This window comes from Strix uralensis, chromosome 12, assembly GCF_047716275.1.
Source record: "Strix uralensis isolate ZFMK-TIS-50842 chromosome 12, bStrUra1, whole genome shotgun sequence".
Lineage (NCBI taxonomy): Eukaryota > Metazoa > Chordata > Aves > Strigiformes > Strigidae > Strix > Strix uralensis.
The window spans coordinates 3,022,304-3,041,718 of NC_133983.1; the positions used below are offsets into that span (position 1 = coordinate 3,022,304).

General features: G+C 52.0%; 2 protein-coding genes across 2 annotated transcripts in view; both read right to left on the bottom strand.

The window, feature by feature from the left end:
* Nucleotides 1–12,881, bottom strand: part of ATP6V0D1 (ATPase H+ transporting V0 subunit d1) — a 38,076-nt gene extending 25,195 nt beyond the window's left edge. Inside the window, exons 1-2 of the mRNA XM_074881344.1 lie at nucleotides 12,694–12,881; nucleotides 2,216–2,387 (exon numbers count right to left, since the gene is read on the bottom strand). Of these exons, the coding sequence (XP_074737445.1) occupies nucleotides 2,216–2,387; nucleotides 12,694–12,823 (302 nt within the window). The 5' untranslated portion in view covers nucleotides 12,824–12,881. The remainder of the gene's footprint in view (nucleotides 1–2,215; nucleotides 2,388–12,693) is intronic.
* An 824-nt stretch (nucleotides 12,882–13,705) lies between these two features.
* AGRP (agouti related neuropeptide) lies at nucleotides 13,706–17,104 on the bottom strand. The gene is made up of 4 exons (XM_074881700.1): nucleotides 16,764–17,104; nucleotides 14,916–15,106; nucleotides 14,553–14,647; nucleotides 13,706–13,915 (listed from the first exon to the last, which is right to left on the bottom strand). The coding sequence occupies exons 2-4, from the start codon at nucleotides 15,088–15,090 to the stop codon at nucleotides 13,724–13,726; spliced, it is 462 nt and encodes a 153-aa protein (XP_074737801.1). The 5' UTR covers nucleotides 15,091–15,106; nucleotides 16,764–17,104; the 3' UTR covers nucleotides 13,706–13,723.
* Between the last annotated feature and the right edge of the window lie 2,311 nt (nucleotides 17,105–19,415).

The following is a 19,415-nucleotide window of genomic DNA, read 5'->3' on the forward strand; positions in this document are numbered from 1 at the left end:
CTGTGCTGAATGGGACCAGTATATTCAAGACAAGATTATGCAGTAAGCAAGCGATACAGATATCTGCACAGAACTGTGTTTTGCTATAGAGAACTCATCAGAGAGACAGAAGCAGAACAAGATCAAAGTTAAACCAAGCTGAGGGCAAAACACCAGTTTTAAAATTAAGTCATTCAAACAGCTGCAAGAACCGGCCTATCGAATTACACGAGATGTTTAAGGTCTTCTGCACAACTCCAGCTGGATGTAGACACTGGATAAAGGTCAACAGGACTGGTGTAACAGGAAACTGGATTTCCACAGCTATCCGCAGCCTTCCGACCAAATCATGCAGTGTGTAACCAGGGCAGGCATGGCCTGAGACCTTTCAGTTCATCTTTTCCACGCACTGATTTTCAAAGTGGAACAGTTAGGGAACAGCAAAGTTTTAAAGTCTGCAGGATACTCATGTGTCCTGCCCAGACTATTGCCTTTAAACACATATGACATAAGCTAAGACACCATTAGTGATTACTTTAACACTCCCATAGAGCTCAGACATTTCCATAAGCCTGTAGGGCAGCAAAGAAAAAGCATCAGTGGAGGACAAACTACCTAACATTGCCAGGCTCAAACAGTACTGATGTCTTTACAGCAAATTAAAATTGAGCAAAGAGGTGTTTTGAAAGTTAAGAGAATAGAAGAGATTCTAGGATCACGAGATAGAAACTGCTTCATCCATTGAAAAATACTGCTGCAAAATGGGGGTTTGGCCATGCCTTGCTCCATATCTATATGAAAAGTCCATGAGCTTTAGTGACAGGCATATAAGAAAAAACTGTTTCTTAAAAAATAGGAAAGGCTTAAAAGACAGTGACCCAGAAAATAACATATGAGCCACTGGGTTTGAAAAATGAGATAGTATTCTGTCCTGATACAGAAACGGCAGAACAGGAAGGAATACAGCAGAGACAGGTCTTTAATCAACATCTGCACATGCAGGAGATGCCAGAATTGAAACATCTTTGAACGGACCAAAGGCCTTTCCACATCAGCCTACACCATTCAAAAATCTCTAGGTGGCAAGCAAGATAACGCATACCCAACTGCCCAAAATGCAAGATTAAACACCACTTGCCAGAGTGCCTGCAAAGCTCACGGTATCAAATAAATGAATACTGATGTATCTATCAGCTATCTGACTCAAGAACAGAATACAATCTTCTTCTCAGCGACACAAGTTAAAGTCACGTTCTACCGAACCAGAAATTCACTTCTGTCCATGACATATCTCCTTACTGGTTAGAAAAGGTCACTAGTTATGCAGTTTCCAAGCCAAACTAGAGCTTATAGGAATATAGATTAAGAAAAAAGGCAATTTTACTTCCACATTTCAGATGTGAACTAGCACAACTGATATCTCACCAAGGCCAACATCTTCATTTTATTCCTGATTAAAACAAAAGCAGCGTGCAGGGAAGCAGAGGGTTGTGCAGAACTGCTAGAAGATACTTGCAAGTAAGAACACTGTGCTGTTTCAAGCTTTTCCCATCAGCTGAACCTGCTGGGGAAGCACACCCCGCTGTGTCTTTTCACGCACTGACAGAGACACACTGAGGCTGCTGCAGACCTGTCTCTCCCTGCTGCACATTCTAGGCTCTCCCTTACCCTAGCGTTTGTTGGATCCCACTAAGCTGGCCGAGAAAATCACATCAGTCAAAAGATTAGGAAAAGTTGTTCAATTTTTGGCCAGCTCAACTCCCTGAACCAGTTTGTGGGGTCAGAGGAAGGCCTACAGTCCCCTGGGTGGGATGGTAGGATCACAGTAGCCCTGACAAAAGCTGATCAACTTCAGTGGGTCAGAACTAGCAGGCAGCTGCTGGCATGCACATACGTTTTGCAGCAGGATCACATTTTTAAAAACCCAGGAACATTTAACACAAGGGACAAGGGTAAGTGACAGCTCTAATAGAGACTAAACTAATTCTGCAGTGGAAGGCAGCTACACAGCTGTGCCAATGAAGCATGCACACACTCTGGGAGTACAAACCTTTAACAACATAGTGATACTGTGCTGCTGGTTTGAGACCTCCAGATACAACCAAACCAGTTTCATTCCAGAAGCTGCAGAGAACACAGCAACTACAGGGCTGAGAGTGGAAAGCTGGTCTGAGAGGCCTCAAGTCTGGAAGAACACCAATGTTTCAAATGCTGTTCACAAAAAGTTGGTACTCACGTGATGAAGTCCAGAAAACTTGCTAGGGGCTCATATGCATGGTTCCTCATGTGACGAAACTCCACCACCATCTTCTCCTTCAGTTTGTCATCTATGACGGAGACGGTGAGTGGGGAGGCTTCGTTGGCCAAGAAGTTCCCATAGTCTGTGCTTTGTAGGTGCAGTTTCAAGTCTGAAGAAGAAAGAATAATTCTACTTTACAGGGTTTGTGTTGGGTTTGGATTTTTTTTGAGCAGAGCCAAGCAAGCTGTTGCTCAGCACTTCTTCCAGGCATTCTCTTCTCTGAAAGATCACCTAGACAAAACCCATGTGCTAAGTCATACACTTATACTTGTGTTTAGTTTTATCATGGGCAATCCAAACTCAGGAAAAGATTAGTGTTTCACCATACCAGCCTTCTGCCATCTTAAAAAGGAAACTGTGACACTATCTGTATAACTCAGCACACATCTGTGCCAGCTGTCCACTGTGCTTGATCAAGGTGGAAGGTTACTGGTCTTCTAGGAAGTATTTTCTAGAAATCTAGAAACAAAAGCAACAATTTAAGCACTTCCTCTAGCCAAAAGGGCTCTGGTTGGAGGCTTCTCTGAAGCAATCATGACCAAGAACCTATGTGCACCCACAAGCAAGTTTCCTCAGATACTAGTGATGTAGAAGCATCCAAAAAGCTTTCAAAGGCAAAAAGACACAAACAGCAACCTTGAAATTATAAAGCAGCTAGGTATTACACCATCAAGTCAGTTCAGCTAATTGCACCGTTTAAGAGAAGTCAGGCATTAAGAGGCAGAGAGGGGCTAGTGAAGAAAGTGGCCACTTAAATCCATCTTGTATGGTAGGCAACCCCTGCCCAGGATGGAGGAACATGCTCAGCAGCTCTCCCCTCCTCCAGTTTCAAGCAGAGGAAACCTTTGTTTCCTCTGTTACCCTTGCTGCAGGTCAGGTGCCCAACCAAGCTGCAGTCCTGGCCAACAAGCAACCACAACTTGCTGAGCTCTGTCAAGATAAAACTCTGTTTGAGCCAAAAGTATCTCTACGGAAAAACTGAATCCAGAACTGAAGAACGTCATATAATCCTACTCCTCAAAGGTCTACTACTTGCACTGGTACATAATGTTCACCTCGCTTCAGCTTCACCTCAGAAGGCCAGTTAGGCAAGCACCCTCCCAGGGATTCAAGACCTTTATGGGGAAAGGAGTAGCTGGAAGAGTTTAGTCAAACCAGATGTGAACACACTATCCAGAGAAAACAAAAAAGACGACATTTCTCCCTGGTTTCTCTGAAGCAGGAGCACTGAGGCTGCCTCTCCCTTCCACTGAACTGTACGAGTCCTCAGCATGTACGGCACGAGCATCCACAGCACCAGGGTCAGAGCAAGGACTCAGCCTAGCTTGAGGAGTTTTATCTTTTGACATTAAACCCAGCTACAGAGCATCCTCCACATCGGGCTCCAAGCAGAGCTCGTACTGTACAGTGCGATACTGTCCTCAGCCCAAGGGATGGAAGGGTCAAACAGCTTTCAAGCTGACTTGAACTCTTCTGGGTATTACCAAGGGGTTCTAGCAAAGGTGATTTTGACCCAGCACTTTTTATTTACAAAGATGTTACCACTGCTAAATCTCACAGAAAACAGACGTTGGTTATAGAGAGCAGAAAAAAAGGCCAGAGATGTAAATAGCACCCAGTGTCTGTCATGTTTCTCAGTGATTTACAGGAGAGTTTGGTGGTATTCTTACTTTTAGTAAGGAATCCTGGATGCAGCAGAGAGCTACTTGCCCAACAACACGCATCATGGCTGAAACAAAGCGGAAACTTCACCTAGATCTCTGTGCCCCAGACTACACTGCAGCTAAACAGCTGTGTTTTATTCTACCAAAACATTAAGAACTTATGCTCACATTTTTGAGGTGGGAAAACATAGTCCAGATAATTCATGACAGCGGAGTTTTCAACATGACCCTTGTCAAACACCGGATCATGCCAAAACTCAGAAAGCCCCTCACCTCTATGCAGCCTGTATAGGATTGTTACTAACAATAACTGCTTCCTAAACCCTGTAAAAAGCCCAGCTCACAGGCAGCACCCTGCATGCAGAGTTCTCACCCATCTATTTTGCAATTTCTGGGTTTTTTTGAAAGCTAAGACACAGTTAGAGGGGAAATCTACCGGAACTACATCTTAATGAGTTTCAGTCCCTCTTCTGAAAGCTCTTGGATGATGAGCTTTGGAGTCCGAGTGGAAATTAAGTTCCACTGTCACATAAGGGCTTTACTAGTTTGCTTTTAGAGGAGGCTGGAGAAAGCATGGAGCAAAATTCAACAATTGCTTAATGCGTATGAGAGAAATGGTCCTGGTTAGACTATTGCATCCATAAAATCAGACTGCAAGAGAAGGCACAGGGGACTGCAGTAGCTACATTCATACACCTCCTACCTTCAGTTCTCTAACTGTGCAGAGCTCTAATGAAAACTAAGCCTGCGCTAAGAGGCCTGTGATGTTATTTCACAGCTATACAGGACCTTGGAGAGGAAGCAGCTATTGCATATCCTACCATGTCTTACTTCAGTAGGGAAGCTTCCAAAGCTTTCAGTTTGTTTTCCCAACTCCAACTCTGCTACAGCAAAACCATCAGTTCCTTTTGGTGTCATCATGACCTGCAACTCCACACTTACTTTTGAGGCTGCAAGAAGCTGCCTTGCTATCAGGTCACTTGATAATAGAGACCCAGTGACACAAAAAGTAGAGTTTGCTGGGCCATCCACTTCCAAGAAGTCAGAGCTGCATCGCGTTTAGACCAGAGCCACACAAGCTGCATGCTGAGCCTTCCAGTCTCACCCTCAACAGCTCTGAGTAAGCTCCCATGAGCTGCTTGGCCAGAGCATTTTGTCCTGCTCGATGTGGGGGTTGCCCCCCCCAACTCCACAGCACAAGAGCCAGCACAACATTATGTTGCAACTGGAATAAGGGCCATGTTTATATAACACTTGGAATTAATTTTTATGGGGAAGGCCAGCCACAAACTGCAGGAACTAAACTCTTCTGAATCTCTTAGCATCCAAGCAGACAGAACAGAACATATTTTCCAAAAATTGGACTGGATTTATAAACCCAGATTCAATGCATCCCACAGCGTACCAGTGCCTTACACGAGCCTGTCTTTCTTCAGCCAGTGGGCCAGTCACCGAGTCTCAGCCAAGGGGGTTTGGGAGTTTTTAAGAGGACTATTCACATGTCACGCTTCTCAGTTCAGAACAGACTAATCCCGTGGTTTCACAAGTCCCCTGCCAGAAGAGCTGTCCCAGTAGCACGGTGACTAGTAAGCAGACCCACTGCTGAGCAAGCCCCAAGCTCTCCAGAAGTTCAAGTTCCTGTTTCCTAACACAAGTGCAAACCAAGCTGGAGTCTGCCTCCGGCAGCAACAGCAGCACCTCGCCAGGGGCAGCTGCCAGAGATCCCACACACTGCATGTCAACGAGATGCTGGCTGCGTGTCTTCTGCCGTGCCTCTTCCCCAGCTGCCTGCTGAAAAGGAGAGAGCCCTGCACCTCGAGCCCAGCCGCTCCCGATGAGCTCCTCCAGATGCTGACTGACAGCAGCACACAGCCTCAACCCATCGGCTGCTTTCGAGAGGTACGTTTGCCTGTTTCGGCATTTTTCCAAGCAGTTCACACACTTTAAGAAACAGACCGAGCCAGCATTTGGCAAGGGAGTGCTTGAATTACCACAACACTTTTGTTCTCTCTCCTCCCCCGCAGAAGCTAGTAAATTATGGCCAGGTCTCAGTTCCCAGAAAGCTGCCTCGTGCAAGAACACAACATCTTGTCAGAACGACAGCCTTTTTCTGCTGAGTATTCAAGTAGGGTAGCGCTCGAGATTACCGTGACATGTACTTGCAGCCACCTCCTTTCAACTCTTGGATCATGTCTTCTGGCTTCAGTGCAGCTGGCTGTACCTGAGGCGTAAACACAACTGAAGCTCAATTCAACACACCACTGTGCAAACACCACACCTCGATATTTCAGATGACATTTTCTTGAGAAACTTCGGATCCACAGTAATACTACTATCCTCTCCTGCAAGTTGGCTTTGTCATAACTAGGAATCAAGCCACTAGTCAATCCTTCAGACATCTGTCAGTCAAAGTCTGTCTGAGTAGGGCTTCTAGGACAGAGTGACCCACAGCCCCACCAGCTCATACTTCCACCCCTTCCTTCTTCAGCATCCTCCCATCACCGCATTGCAGAGCTCTGAATCAAGTTAAGGGCTCGAACACTTCCAAGCAAGGACTGATTTGTCTTCTCACGCACAGGCGTGGAATTAGCTTTCGCAACTTCCAAGCTGAACTGATGTTTTCAAACAATTGTCTGCTGTAACCCCAGCATCTCACTCCAAAGTACCCAGGGCCATTACTGCATATATAAAAATTAAAATATCCTTTGCCATCTCTCAGGCCTGAGGCAGTAAAGTAGCTGAGGGATTACGCAGCAGTCTGCAGATCAGCTACATTGCCAACGTCTCCCTTCAGAAGGCTGCAGTCACTACCATTTGGCTTGTTGCTGTCTGTTTGGCCTGTTTATAGCCACCTCAGACACTCCTGAAGCTGATTTCTCTGAAATCTCACCTGAGAAGCACCCAGAGACCCTTCATTCCCTGCAGAGTTTAAGACCTTTTCTCTGGTTACATGCCACCAGCAGTGACATGCAACCTTTTCCCTGCTGTCAGGCAACAAATTCCTTTGGGCCACAGCTGGACACAGAGAAGTGCCTTCTCTGGCCCTTTCTACCCATCAGTGTCTCACACCTAGCTCTTCACCTCTGTGTTTAAGATGCCTTCAGCACCAAACAGCAGCCTGTGTTTCTAAGCCCAGCCCTTCCTGGGGTTGAACTCACCACCCCCAGAGCTTCCAAACCAGCACGGCCAGGTCTTGTTTCCTTAGAAGCCCGTTAACCAGGCAGCCCTCTCCTGATTCTTCCAAAAGGCGAGGTAACCCCTCCTAATCTGCCTGCATCTCCGATAAATTCACCCCTCCGTACCCTTTTTTGCCCTCTCTAAAAGGAGACTGCACTAAGTCACAGCTGTAACCTCAGAGGTCCAGTACACTAACAGGACATCAGCCCGGCACCTGGTGCAGCAGCAGTTTAAGGGAAAGGCAAGGCAACAAATCATTCAGAAGCTAAGAGAAACAGGGCAGAAATCAGTCTCACACGGCAGGAGCTGACAGCAGAGGAAAAACAACAAGACGAAAGCACGGACAGGCTGCCGAGTGGTAATACTTGCCAGGAAACCCAGTCACCATCCTCTTCTGACTAGGGGCAGGACCTAAACAAGGGCTGAAGCTGCACCAGTGCTGAGAAGCTGATCTCAGCTGCTCCTTGAAGTTTCACTAGGAGAAGCTCTGAAGAAGGTCTCTGCCTGGTAAAGGAGGCCAGAACAAACAGCAAAAAGCCTCTGCTGAACCCTGCAGGAAGCCAGAGACCACAGTGTTTGTTTGCCACTATGATTTAGCAGGCTGTGGAAGTGACATCTTTCTTCCAATAAATAATGTTTTCCTTGAGCTTGCTTTAACAGGACAGCTGATTAACCAGCCACAGGCAGTGGTTACACCGGAGGATGCAGGACAAAACCCCGAGATTAGCAGGACAGCCTTTCGGCTACTGCTCTGTTGCTCCACGAGCAGCCTGCATTCACAGGACAGGAATGGTCTATACCCTCTCCTCAGGTCTCACCGTTCCCATGTGCTCTGCCTCATCTGACAAATGGAAGCTCCTGGGATAGGGATAGGCCTCCTGCACAGTCCCAGCAAGCAAGGGTCAGCTTTTCACAACGGGCTCCTAGATATCAGGACACAGAGCATCATCATCATGCTTTCAAAAGGTCCCTACCACATTATGGCTTGGCTTCTACGCCCACCAAATTCAGGGTTCAGACTGAACCATTCTCAGAGTTCAGGATGGATCCAAGCACAGCCACATTTCAGGACCATCAAGTGGCCTCTCCCTCCTTGGCTGTACAGCAAAGGAGCTGCATAGGAAGGGATCTATCCCGTTCCCCTCACACCCAGGAGAACACCATGAGCTCCACCATGGACCGAGGTGGCAAAAGCACTCTTGGAGGTAGTCTGTAGCTCTGGTAGCAATGCAACTTCTCTACACAAGAGAGGACACACTGCCTATGCAGTTAAGCTGAAAGAGAAGCCCAGCTCCAGACTTTTGGGGCCCAAATTCCAGGACCACAGTGATTAAATGGAAGGGAGAAGAGTAGCACAGCCCCTCCCACTCTTCTCTCAGCGAAAGGAGACGTGGCAGACATTCAGTACGTAACACCGTAAAGCAAAGGCAGCCTCCTGGGGGAGAGGAAAGATCCTTGGGACTGTGAAAACAAAAGCACACCCTGCACTCAGCAGAAGCCTGGCACACAGAGGACATGCTCCCCAACATCCATTTGTTGGAGGCAAGAGCCCACAGCTCTGCTCAGGCAGGCCTTTGCTTCGGTGCATCTAGCCATCCTGCAGTTAGACAACAGGAAGACGGACACACTTCACCCCACAGCAGCTCAGTACATTTCCATATATTTCATCACCTCTCCTCTGCATGGAGAAAGAGGGAAGAGGAGAGAGAGGAAGAAGTGGATGTCTTTACACTGAAGAGGCATTTAGCCTGCAAGCCTTAAGCAATCCACTCCCAAGCTGACCAAAAGCACTTCTGGGTAGTGAGCACTACGCAGAGCAACCCTGGAAATACTCTTCAAGACCCAAAAACCAACCAACCAACCTGTCCAGTCTTGGTTTATTCCACACTACTCAGGCCTGTATCAAGACTTTAGAGCTCGCTATGTATTGCTACAGATGCGCTGGACAGGAAACAGGGCTCCAGCACCTGTGAGGATACTGTCCAGGCAGACCACTGTGCCCTCCAGCTGGCGTGGAGCCAGGCTGTCTAGGACAAGTGTGACCTACTTGCTTCAAGCTCTCTGATTTCACTGTTGATTCGCATGCGTCCTAGAAATGGAGGCCTGTGGACCAAACTGAGGAAATGAGAGAGAATTGCAGTCTTGGAAATCCTTTCTTTCTAACTGAATCACATTTATTTTCTTCTCCTAGCCACCCTTCCGCCTCTCAAATACATCTCTGCAGCTCAGATGGTTACTCTGTTCTTCCCCAAGCTGATGTGACATGACACCACTACCTTGGGGTCATGAAGAGTGACAAACCAAGAGTTTTGGTAAATTGCAGGCCGATAAATTGATAAACTGATAAATTGCAGGCGGAGATACACAAACAAAACATGACCCCTGCAGGTGCATGAGACTAGTTCACACACAGCTTAAGCCTCAGACAGGACAGATCCCATCCCTCCATGTGCACACTACTGTTTCCATAACGCATGCAAGTTCCGAGTTGAGCCAACAGAAGCACCAGCACATGCTGCTGCTGGATTTCACCACATCAATCACCTCTATAACACTGGCAGGTCAGAAAGAAAACTGTTTCCTACACTGTTGCTGAGGAAGCAAGAGGAATATTAGCAATAGGAGGCTCGTGAACACTGACTTCAAGGCAAAGAAATTTCTGTTTCTAGAGAAGATGCTTTTGTGCACTTCCCAGGCTCCATATACTTTTTGCAGACCAACAGTAAAGCCTGTCAATAACCTACATTCCAATTCCAGACTGAACTCTGCCTCTTAAAAGCGACACTGCTGTCCAACTGCATCAACAGCTTTTTATTCTCCAGAGATGATACCAGACCTCTAACAGGCTACCGCAGCTTTCAGGAGCTGGAGACAGCTCACCATCCTTTTGACAGTACAAATCTGGGTGACTCATAAGTTTGGTTATCCAAGACAGATTTCACACAAGAACAAATCCATGCTTACACCACCGAAGCAAAGGAAAGCGGCTCTAAGTCCTTCACTGACACCTTGTGTCAGAAGCAGGAATTGGCTCCAGCAGAGAGGGCCAAGCGGGTTCCAAGCCATATCCAGCACAGGTGTACAGCACACAAGGACCTCTGGCTGAGAAACAAAGTGCCAGGACTTTTGGAGCTGAAAGAAGGGATTAAACATATTATTGCCGAGGGTTTCAAGAGAAAGCTTAAGCCAAAACAGCTCTCACACCCTCCCCTCAATCCTTGTCATGTTTTCTTGCCCCTTCTTAATGTCAGCTCAGGAGCCTGTCTGACCACAGTGAGCCTATTTGGCTCTCTATTTCTGACTCATCAAGAAGCAAGAGCTTGAATCGGCTTACTCTGTGATCAGATAGGCAGAGACAACAGGGGATCATGCAGAAAAATATGATTTCCTCCTTCCAGCAGCACTAAGCTGTCAGCCCAAGTCCTGAAGCAGAAGAGCCAATTCCTTTGTGCTTCCAGACCAACCCAAGCACACAAGAGGGAGCAGCATTTCAGACCTGGAAGCACAACATCAATACCAGCTACCAGCCAGATATCCAATGCCCAAGGCCAGCCCCAGACCAGCCTTGGTCCTCCAGGATTTCTCCATGGCCAAGGTGATCACTTGCTCCAGGACTGGGACTACCTGCAGAGTCAGACTCACACGCAAGAGACAGCAGCAAAGTCAAAACAGAAACAGTAGAGAAGAACGTATGAGTATTTTATGCCCAAGTACTTATTTTGGCTGCTAATAAACTAGCCACTGCCTGGATTTAGTGCAGAGAAGCATCTCAGAGAGAAAGAATGCACGTTAAAAGCCTGTGGAGCACAGAAAACAGGTACCGAAATGGGAAAATCAGAACTAAAGGGACAGAGGAAAGAAATGGTCTGACCACAGATGTATATAAGTGATCAAGAGCAACATGCCTTTGAAGGAAAATCCCTCTACAAGAGCACACTAGAGATGAGCACAGAAAGCCAAGTGGAGGAGGAATGAGATTGGCAGTGAACTTGGAACAGCCTTCAGGCTCCGAAGGAAGCTTGACAAGGAGCACAGCAGCAGCTGCCACCACAGAGCTGTCAGGGACAGGACAGTAACAATACCAAGACAAACATATGGGAACTCCAAACCGACACACGCCAAATACAGAAAACACTGCTCCAAGGGAGAGCTAAGTTTATGCAACTTGGTTCAGAAGGCAAGGAAGGGAGAAAAAAGAGAAGCTGTAAGCACAGAAAGACTCCAAAGAGGAAGTTATCTGCAGGGAAGGTGATAAAGTGATAGTTTAGGGCATGCTGAGACTTCTGACTAGAAAGAGAGCAGGAATACCTCCCTCCGCCCTCTCTGAGGCCTTGGGCTCCACAGCAAGAATGACAGAGATTGCTACAAGCAAAGAGCTGCAAAAAAGTCTAGCTGAAAAGCAGCTTCTATCCTAAGTAAAAATACCCTGGGTATTTTTTAAGGTAGAGAATGAGGCACACCACAGTACTCTGTTCCCATTCTGCTGTTTAACATCTGAGTGAGCAGCTCCCTGTAACTTGCATCCAAGGTTCAGCTGGCCAAGGATCCCTCTAGATAATAATTTCAATTGCTCAGCAACAATCATCAAGATAAAGCTGATGCTTAACTGGTATTTTTAGAAGAAAGACTGATCCAATAATTATAGTCCTATTGATCAAAACATCTGACATCTCTGGATGTTTCTAGCCTATTTCAACAGAGACCTGGTTTTGATCTTAGTGATTTGTGATCCAGCTTCTGGACACCAACGAGTGAAAACCGTTAAGCAGGTCACAGATACAGAGGAATACTCTAGCACTGACTAATTAAGATGATGAGCTGACCACAGGTAATGTGTATCACAGAGTAAAACTTTCACAGCTCTCCAGGTTTGTACACACTGATCTAGAAAAAAAGATGATGGCTGCAAGTCAGAATTAACCTCAAAAGAGAACTCAAAATTACAGGTGAAAGGTGATTCACCAGTGAATTTATTAAGACCTGCACTGGATTTTTGCCACTAGCAATCCTTCAATAACAGCAGGTACTTTCCTAGGTGACCCAGTCTCCTTGAAAACTGATCTTGGGTATCAGGGATTAAGTTAGATTACACCAATAATCTTATATCTGGCCTTAAAAAGGTTTCCTGCACTGCCTGCCATTTAGGAAGCAAAACCACAAAACAAGACTCATCAGCAAAGCCTGACAAACCTGCCAGGCTCCCAACAACCGCAGAACATGCACTAGAGCTATACAGCCACCTCAAGAAAGCACTGGGAGCTCAAGCTTCCTCAAACCACCGTATCAGCTGTTGCAATCACACGGCCGGCTGACCGAGAAACTGAGTCAGCTGAGCTCGAAGCGAGCAGCCGGGGCGGGGAGGACCAAAAGCCTAATCAGCCAAGGAGCGAAGAGGAAACAACGCCTCAGAAACGCCGCTGTCGGCTCTTTTTCCCCACTACCACGCAGCCCCCTCGCCTTCCCACCAGACCTCCACCCTCACATCAGCCGAGCTTTCCCCTCAGCCCACCAGCCAGGCCCTTCCCCTCAGTATCGGGGGTCCCCCGAGCGCCTCAGAGCCCCGCCGCCACTCACCCTCCAGGCTCTCACACTGCACCAGGTTCACGTAGTCACCTTGCCGGAGCACCCCCGCCTTAAAACCACGCACCAAACCTTCCAGGTACCCGTTATCCACGTTAAAATACAGCTCGGGGAAAGACGACATGGCGGCGAGCGACGAGACGGGAGAACTAACCCCGGCGCCTCACGTGACGCCCCCCGCGTTCACGTGACGTCTGCGCGCGCGCGTGTTCCCGCCCCCTATCCCGGCAGGCTGTGCGAGTGGCGGGAAGCCCCTGAGGAGATGGCGGATGGGAGCGGGATGGCGGCGGGGCCGGCGGTCCAGGCGGTCACGCAGGGGGAGTAGCGGCCGCTATTGCGGCCGCTACTCCCCCTGCGTGACCGCCTGGACCGCCGGCCCCGCGGCTGCCTGTCCCCGCACTCCCCTGTGAGGTCTCCTCCCTCCCCAAGGAGCAAGGTTGAAGCCCCCCCTCAGCCCTGTCTTCACCCAGCGCTAGGCCTGAGCTTCGCCTCCAGGACCCATCTGTGGGCTTTTCAGGCTTTTCACAGCCGCGTTTTTCCCCCTGAATGCACCTTAGCGGTGGAGGAGGGTGATGTTGTGTGTCCAGACTGCGGGTGGCCCCTTGGTCACTGATTCCTTGGGGTTGACAGCTCGCAGGGTCCCTGGGTGTAAAGCACCCTGGGTCACCATGAGGAGAACACAAGTGAAGCTCCCAGTGCAACTGAAATGTCACCTCCTGGGGCACCCCCCCTGCTGAGACACCACTCATCTAGCCAGGAATGGGCCTGCAGGAGCTGCTCTGGAAAAAAAAAATCGCATTTTGCTTGACGTGGAGGTGCCCTGTACTCTTGGCTGTGTGGACACGATGCCCACCTGAGTGCAGGTACCCTCACCTTGCTGCTACCCCTCTCCCCTGACATCCTGAGTGGACACATTGAACAATTCCCACTCGGCAACGGCTTTTGCTAACAGCTGGTTTATTAGAGCTGCAGAGGAGAAGGCAGCACGCGTGGGCAAAGAGCAGGCAGCCCTGTGGCACGGGTGCTAGTTCTTGCCACAGGGGAAACTGGTGCTGATTTTTCTGCAGTAGCAAAAAGCGTTGAAGAAGCGGCAGTAGCAGGTGGCACAGGGGTCGCAGCAGGGGACTTGATGCCCGAGGCAGGACTCCAGGAGACGGACACAGCGGCGGGGGGAGCGCTCTTCGCGGCCCGCAGCTTGCAGTTCTGTTGGCGATGCCTGCTGGAGAGAGAAGAGGAAGAGGAGGGAAAGAGTTGGTGCTGGACGACTGTGCCAGAAATAAAGAACTGCGTGGGGGAGAGCCGAGGGTGGCTGCTGAAACCTGCCACTGCCAGCAGCAGAGAGCGCTGTCGTGCTCAACTCCAGGCTCTGTCTGTTAGAAATCACTGCTGAGCCCCGTGGGCTCTCTGCGGGAGTCGCTGCCTCGTCCACCATGTCTCAAGGCCTTTATGCATACATTTATTTTGAAGCTCAGCCTCAACTTTAATGAAGGGTGCAGTGCCTTCTGCCTGAACAGAGGCACCAGGGGCCGAGCCAGGCAAAACACAGCACTGCCCACTGAGCTCCTGCTCTGCGGAGGCTTCCTGGACTGCGCTTGAGGTTCGTTAAATGGGTTGCAGGAGTACGGGCTTGGACCACCCTCCTTTGAGTGCCGGAGCCACTTGCAGCTCTGGGCAGCCTCAGCTCATCCCACTCCTGGCTGCTCCGCAGCAGGCAATGAACAGATAATCCCTTCCCAGGCAGCACCATGTTGGGCTCCAAACCAGCCCTGGCCCCAGGGGCACAGAGAAGGCTGCCATTGCCCAAGGCCACCCCACAATTTGGGGTGTCTGTAAGAAAGCTCAGGAAGCATTACCTGAGGTTCCAGCGCACCGCCTCTCTGCACGAGGTCACCGTTGGCTTCTTGGACCTCCAGGGCCATCTGCTCAAACCCCAGCCTGGGGAGAGCTCCTGCGAGATACAGAAAGGCTGGATAAGGAGGCTGCTGGGGCGGGTCAGCTGTGATTCTGCTCCCCATGGTCCCCACAAAAAAGCCCTTCACTCCCTGTGGCTGACAGGCTGCTCTCACTAGCCAGTGGTAGGAGAAGCTGCGCTGCTTTAAGGGGATCCCCTGCATCTGAGCCTGGGTGTGGGATCCCCATTTCAATTTTGGGGCCCTGGGTATGCCAGTGAGCGGCTGGGGGGGAGCAGCAGGAGAGAGGGGGGCCACAGGACTCACCCGCCGGCTCCGCAGACACCTCCTTGACTTTCCGTAGCAGGCTGGAGTAGCGGGCTCTGTCCGTCCCCTCCAGCCCACCGCTCACCTTCTGCAGGTGGCCGCAGCTGAGGTCGGCGGTGAGGATGGCCTGGATCCCCTGCAGCAGCCCACAGCACAGCAGCAGCATGTTCAGCATGGTCCTGGGGGACAACCTGCGCAGAGGGGTCCCGGCCAGCGTCAGCCCACCTGCTGGCAGCTTGGCCTGGCTCCTGCGCCTGCCCTGCTGCCGGCACCACCGCCATGCCCGGCTGTTTGCTCTCTTGGACTTGAGAGCCTTTCTGGGGCCACCACACGCCCGGGAGCTTCACGTGGACCCTCCAGAGCTGACACACATGCAGTGGGACACTCCACATGCGGGCACATTCATGATCTCGCCGCGGAGGGGATGAGCAGCAGAGGATGGACTGAGATTTGATCTTTTTTGCAGTGGTTCAGGGTCTCCCCTTCAGCAGCCACCAGACCATCACAGCACCGTGCATTCAGTGCCTGCATGAGCACGGGATGTGGCCAAAACATCCAGCACAGCTCCTGCCAGGCACTTGTGTTCACAGAGTGTGAAAACTCCACTAGTTTTAAAGACCAGAAGCTAGTATTTACCACCTGATCTACCTCTGCAACCAGGACCTTGCAGACAACAGCCAGCACTGGGGTCTCACAAGGTCCCCAAGTACCACCACAGAGGCAGCTGTGTACCCACCAGCAGCTTTTTCCACAGCAGTGCCGAGGGCAGCACGACTCATGGCCTGGCACCTCCCTGCTTCTTGCCCAGCCTCCCTCTCCCAATCCCGCTTTCTCCCTCGCGCTCCAGCCACCAGCCCTTGAGCCACGTTTCCGTGCCTGGCCGTACAGGCAGGTTTGCAGCGTGGCAGGCAGGAGCCCGGGGAACAGGCAGGAGCGACATGACGTGGTTGAAACACGAGAGACCTCCTGCACATTGCAGTTGGAGCAGCTGTAACAGAAATCTCCCCAAAAGTTCCTGGGAAATGACAGACTGCTTTGCTACAACTCCTTTTATAACCAAACCACAGGGTTTGGGCACAATAAACAAACGTGGGGCTTTGAGAAGATAAAGTGTTTTGCTTAAGGACTGCAGTGATGGGCTGGATGTCCCAGCCAAGGCCCTCACAGGGGGCTCCAGCCCCTCCGTGCCACCCAGTTACCTGAAGAACCCGCTGGTGCCCGGCTGCACGGCTTCTGTGCGAGAAGCGTTTGGATGCAAAACCTCCTCTGCCTGGGACATGGACACCGTCATCAGGACATGTCCCCCTGGTTGGACCAGCCTGGGGATTTTACCTGCCCCTTGCAGAGTTTGCTTCCCCCTCCCTGCACGTGGGGGGATCCAGCAGAAGGGAGGAAGGTGAAGGTGAAGGTATAATGCTGGGAAGAGGGTGAGGCTGGGCTGGAGGCGCTCGGCGGGGAGGAGGATCCACCCCAGGTGCAACTGGGGGAAGGATTGGGCGAGCTGAGCTGGGGGAGAGCAGATGCTGCAGGGTCAGGCTGTGGGCTTTGGGGGTCTGAAGGCTGTAAAAAACAGGGGGGCTCTTAGGGAGTGAAAGAAAATGGGCCAGGAGGGGGACCCCCAGCCAGCAGCCGAGTCTCGTGAAACCCAGCACCTGCTGCTTTGGCAGCCTCAGGGCTCCAGCCCTCGCTCCAGCAGCCCAGAGCTCTGCCAGCCGCTCCTCACCTCCCCATCCCCACAAAACTGCCCAGCTGTTTGCCGGGACAGACCCCTCCGTGCCATGGGGAGCCCCACAGCCGTGGGTGTCGCGCCCCGAAAGCCCCCAGACCCTTCCCGTTGTAAGCACTGACCTCTCCGAGCAGAGAGGGGCTCGCTGCTTGCTGCTCCACCGAGCTCGCTGGGAGCGCCGCTACCGCTCTCTGCCTCGATGTCCTCCTCCCCACATGCTTACTGGAATTTATATCGGCTTTTTATTAATTAAGTGCCGCAGCCACATGACTCTGCTAACTACCAGGTAGGTGGGCTTCTCTGGAAACCAGGCTTTGTCTAGACGAGGAGGCAGCCGGCAGGGCGATGCGCGGGAGGGGGGACTCCTTCTCTGCACCCCGCACGGCTGCGGGAGGAACAGATCCTCGCTGGCCCCAAACTCCCAAGTTTCTTGGGAACGATCCCCACCACCCGTCCAGGCCGCTTCCCTTTCCAGCAGTGCCTGAGCAGCACCGAGGCTGCAGCCTGAGGACGTCTCGTTCCCAGCTAGAGAAATACCAGGGCTCCAGCCCAAAGATACGCCGAGCTCTCGACTGGTTTTCAAAGGGAATATTGCCCACCCATAGCTCCTGGCAGGCACCCAGCCACAGTCCAGAGCCTCCAGAAGTCCTCCAACTCCTGACCACTCGCCATCTGCAGATTCTTCAGGCTCCCACCTCTGCTAACTGTCTCTCACTCAGGTATCGTTTGGAAAACATGCAGTTCCCTGGAGCCAGGTGCTCTCAGAGGAGCACATGCCAGGCTCAACTCTGCAGTGGGAAGGAAAGAACCAGCTTCTCTGTTCTCCCCTGCCCCGATGCTGGCTTTCACAGCCATCATACGTGGGTCCTTGAACTTCTCAGTGCAGAGACCTTTGAGGGCCGCTCCAAAACCCAGAGGGAGCTGCAGCCAGCGCGGTGCGGCCTCAGTCACGGGGCCAGGCACCGGTGGAGGTGGCACCTCTGCGGCCTCTCGCCAGCCAGGGCTGCAGGGGACGTGGTTATGGATGCAGCATCCAGCACACCACGTGCCTGTTCTCGCTGTTTCAGCTGAGGGCTTCAGAGCAGTGTTGGCATGTGTACAACAGGCAATTGTGCAGAAGGATACGGACCTGCAGCTCGGGTGCAGGAGAATCACAGAATCATCTCGGTTGGAAAAGACCTTGAAGCTCCTCCAGTCCAACCATGAACCTCACACTGACCGTTCCCAACTCCACCAGATCCCTCAGCGCTGGGTCAACCCGACTCTTCAACCCCTCCAGGGATGGGGACTCCCCCCCTGCCCTGGGCAGCCCATTCCAACACCCAACAACCCCTTCTGCAAAGAAATCCTTCCTAAGAGCCAGTCTGACCCTGCCCTGGCGCAGCTTGAGGCCATTCCCTCTTGTCCTATTGCTTGTTACTTGGTTAAAGAGACTCATCCCCCCTCTCTGCACCCTCCTTTCAGGGAGTTGGAGAGGGCCATGAGGTCTCCCCTCAGCCTCCTCTTCTCCAGACTAAACCCCCCCAGTTCCCTCAGCCGCTCCCCATCAGACCTGTGCTCCAGACCCTGCACCAGCTCTGTTGGACACACTCGAGTCGTTCAAGGTCCTTTTTGGAGTGAGGGGTCCAAAACTGAACCCACTCATCGAGGTGTGGCCTCACCAGTGCCGAGTACAGGGGTAAAGAGAAGGACCCAACCCCGTCACACAGGGGTCTTGCACTAGTTGAGAGGAACCAGGAGTGAAGGGTGCCAGGCTGCTCCCAGACCCCGCACAACCAGGAAGGATCCCCCGGGCCTCCCAGCATGTCCCCAGCGGAGCGTGAGCCACCGCTCCTGGCTGCAGCACCACCCCTGGGGCTCTTTTCAGGCCCCCCTCTGCCCCCCGCACACCCTGTCCCGGCCAGGCTGGCTCGGAGGGGACAGGCACAGCACCGGGGAAAGGCTCCTCTGCCGTGCTGTGCCCCTTCTCCTCTGACTGCAGAGGCTCCTGGAAACACTCCGCACTGCCAGGCCCCCCCTGCACAGCACCCCCCTGCACCCCATACACCTGGACGAAGACTCAACTTGGCTTAGAGGCAGCTTTGGCAGCCCCCCTCTTCCCATTCCCAGTCCCCTTCCCATTCCCAAAGCCCGGATGGGTGCCCAGTGCCCCATCCAGCCCCATTCCTGCGGCAGGAGCTGGTGGGCACCTCCATCCTCCCGGCTGCCCCATCCCCAGCCCCGGGGGGATGGGGTCCCTGCTCGGTGCTGCCCCCGGCCCCCCGCTGACGCCAGCCTCGGAGCGGGGCCTTCGGCCCAGCTCATTAGGGCCTGTTTGCAGCCTGCGGGCCGCAGGCGGGGGACTTCTGGGAAGGCATTAGCAGTAGCGAGGGCGGCCGCGCTGAGAGCTTTTTAATCTGCGGGAGCATCGTCTGCTTTGTGCGCATCCCTACGGCCAGTAACGAGCTAAATGAGGCAGCCGGCCGCTCGCTGGGCTGCTTCCAGGAAAAGAGGGCTCACGGCAGGGGGGAAATGGGGGCCACGGCTGCGCCCCCAGCCCCGGCTCAGTGCTCCCAGCCCCGAGCGAGGGTGGGAGCGGGCGATGGAGCGGGTCGGCGGCTCAGCAGAGATGCCCGTGAGCGGGCACCCCGAGCAGGAGGGCAGCAGGGTGGGAGCCCGTCCCACAGCGGGACCCTCGGGAGACAACATTTAGCTCGTTACCAGCCCTCGTTACCGCTAACGCCAGCCCAAACGGGCACCGATAAGCCGCGCTGAGGGCCCTGCTCAGGGGCTGC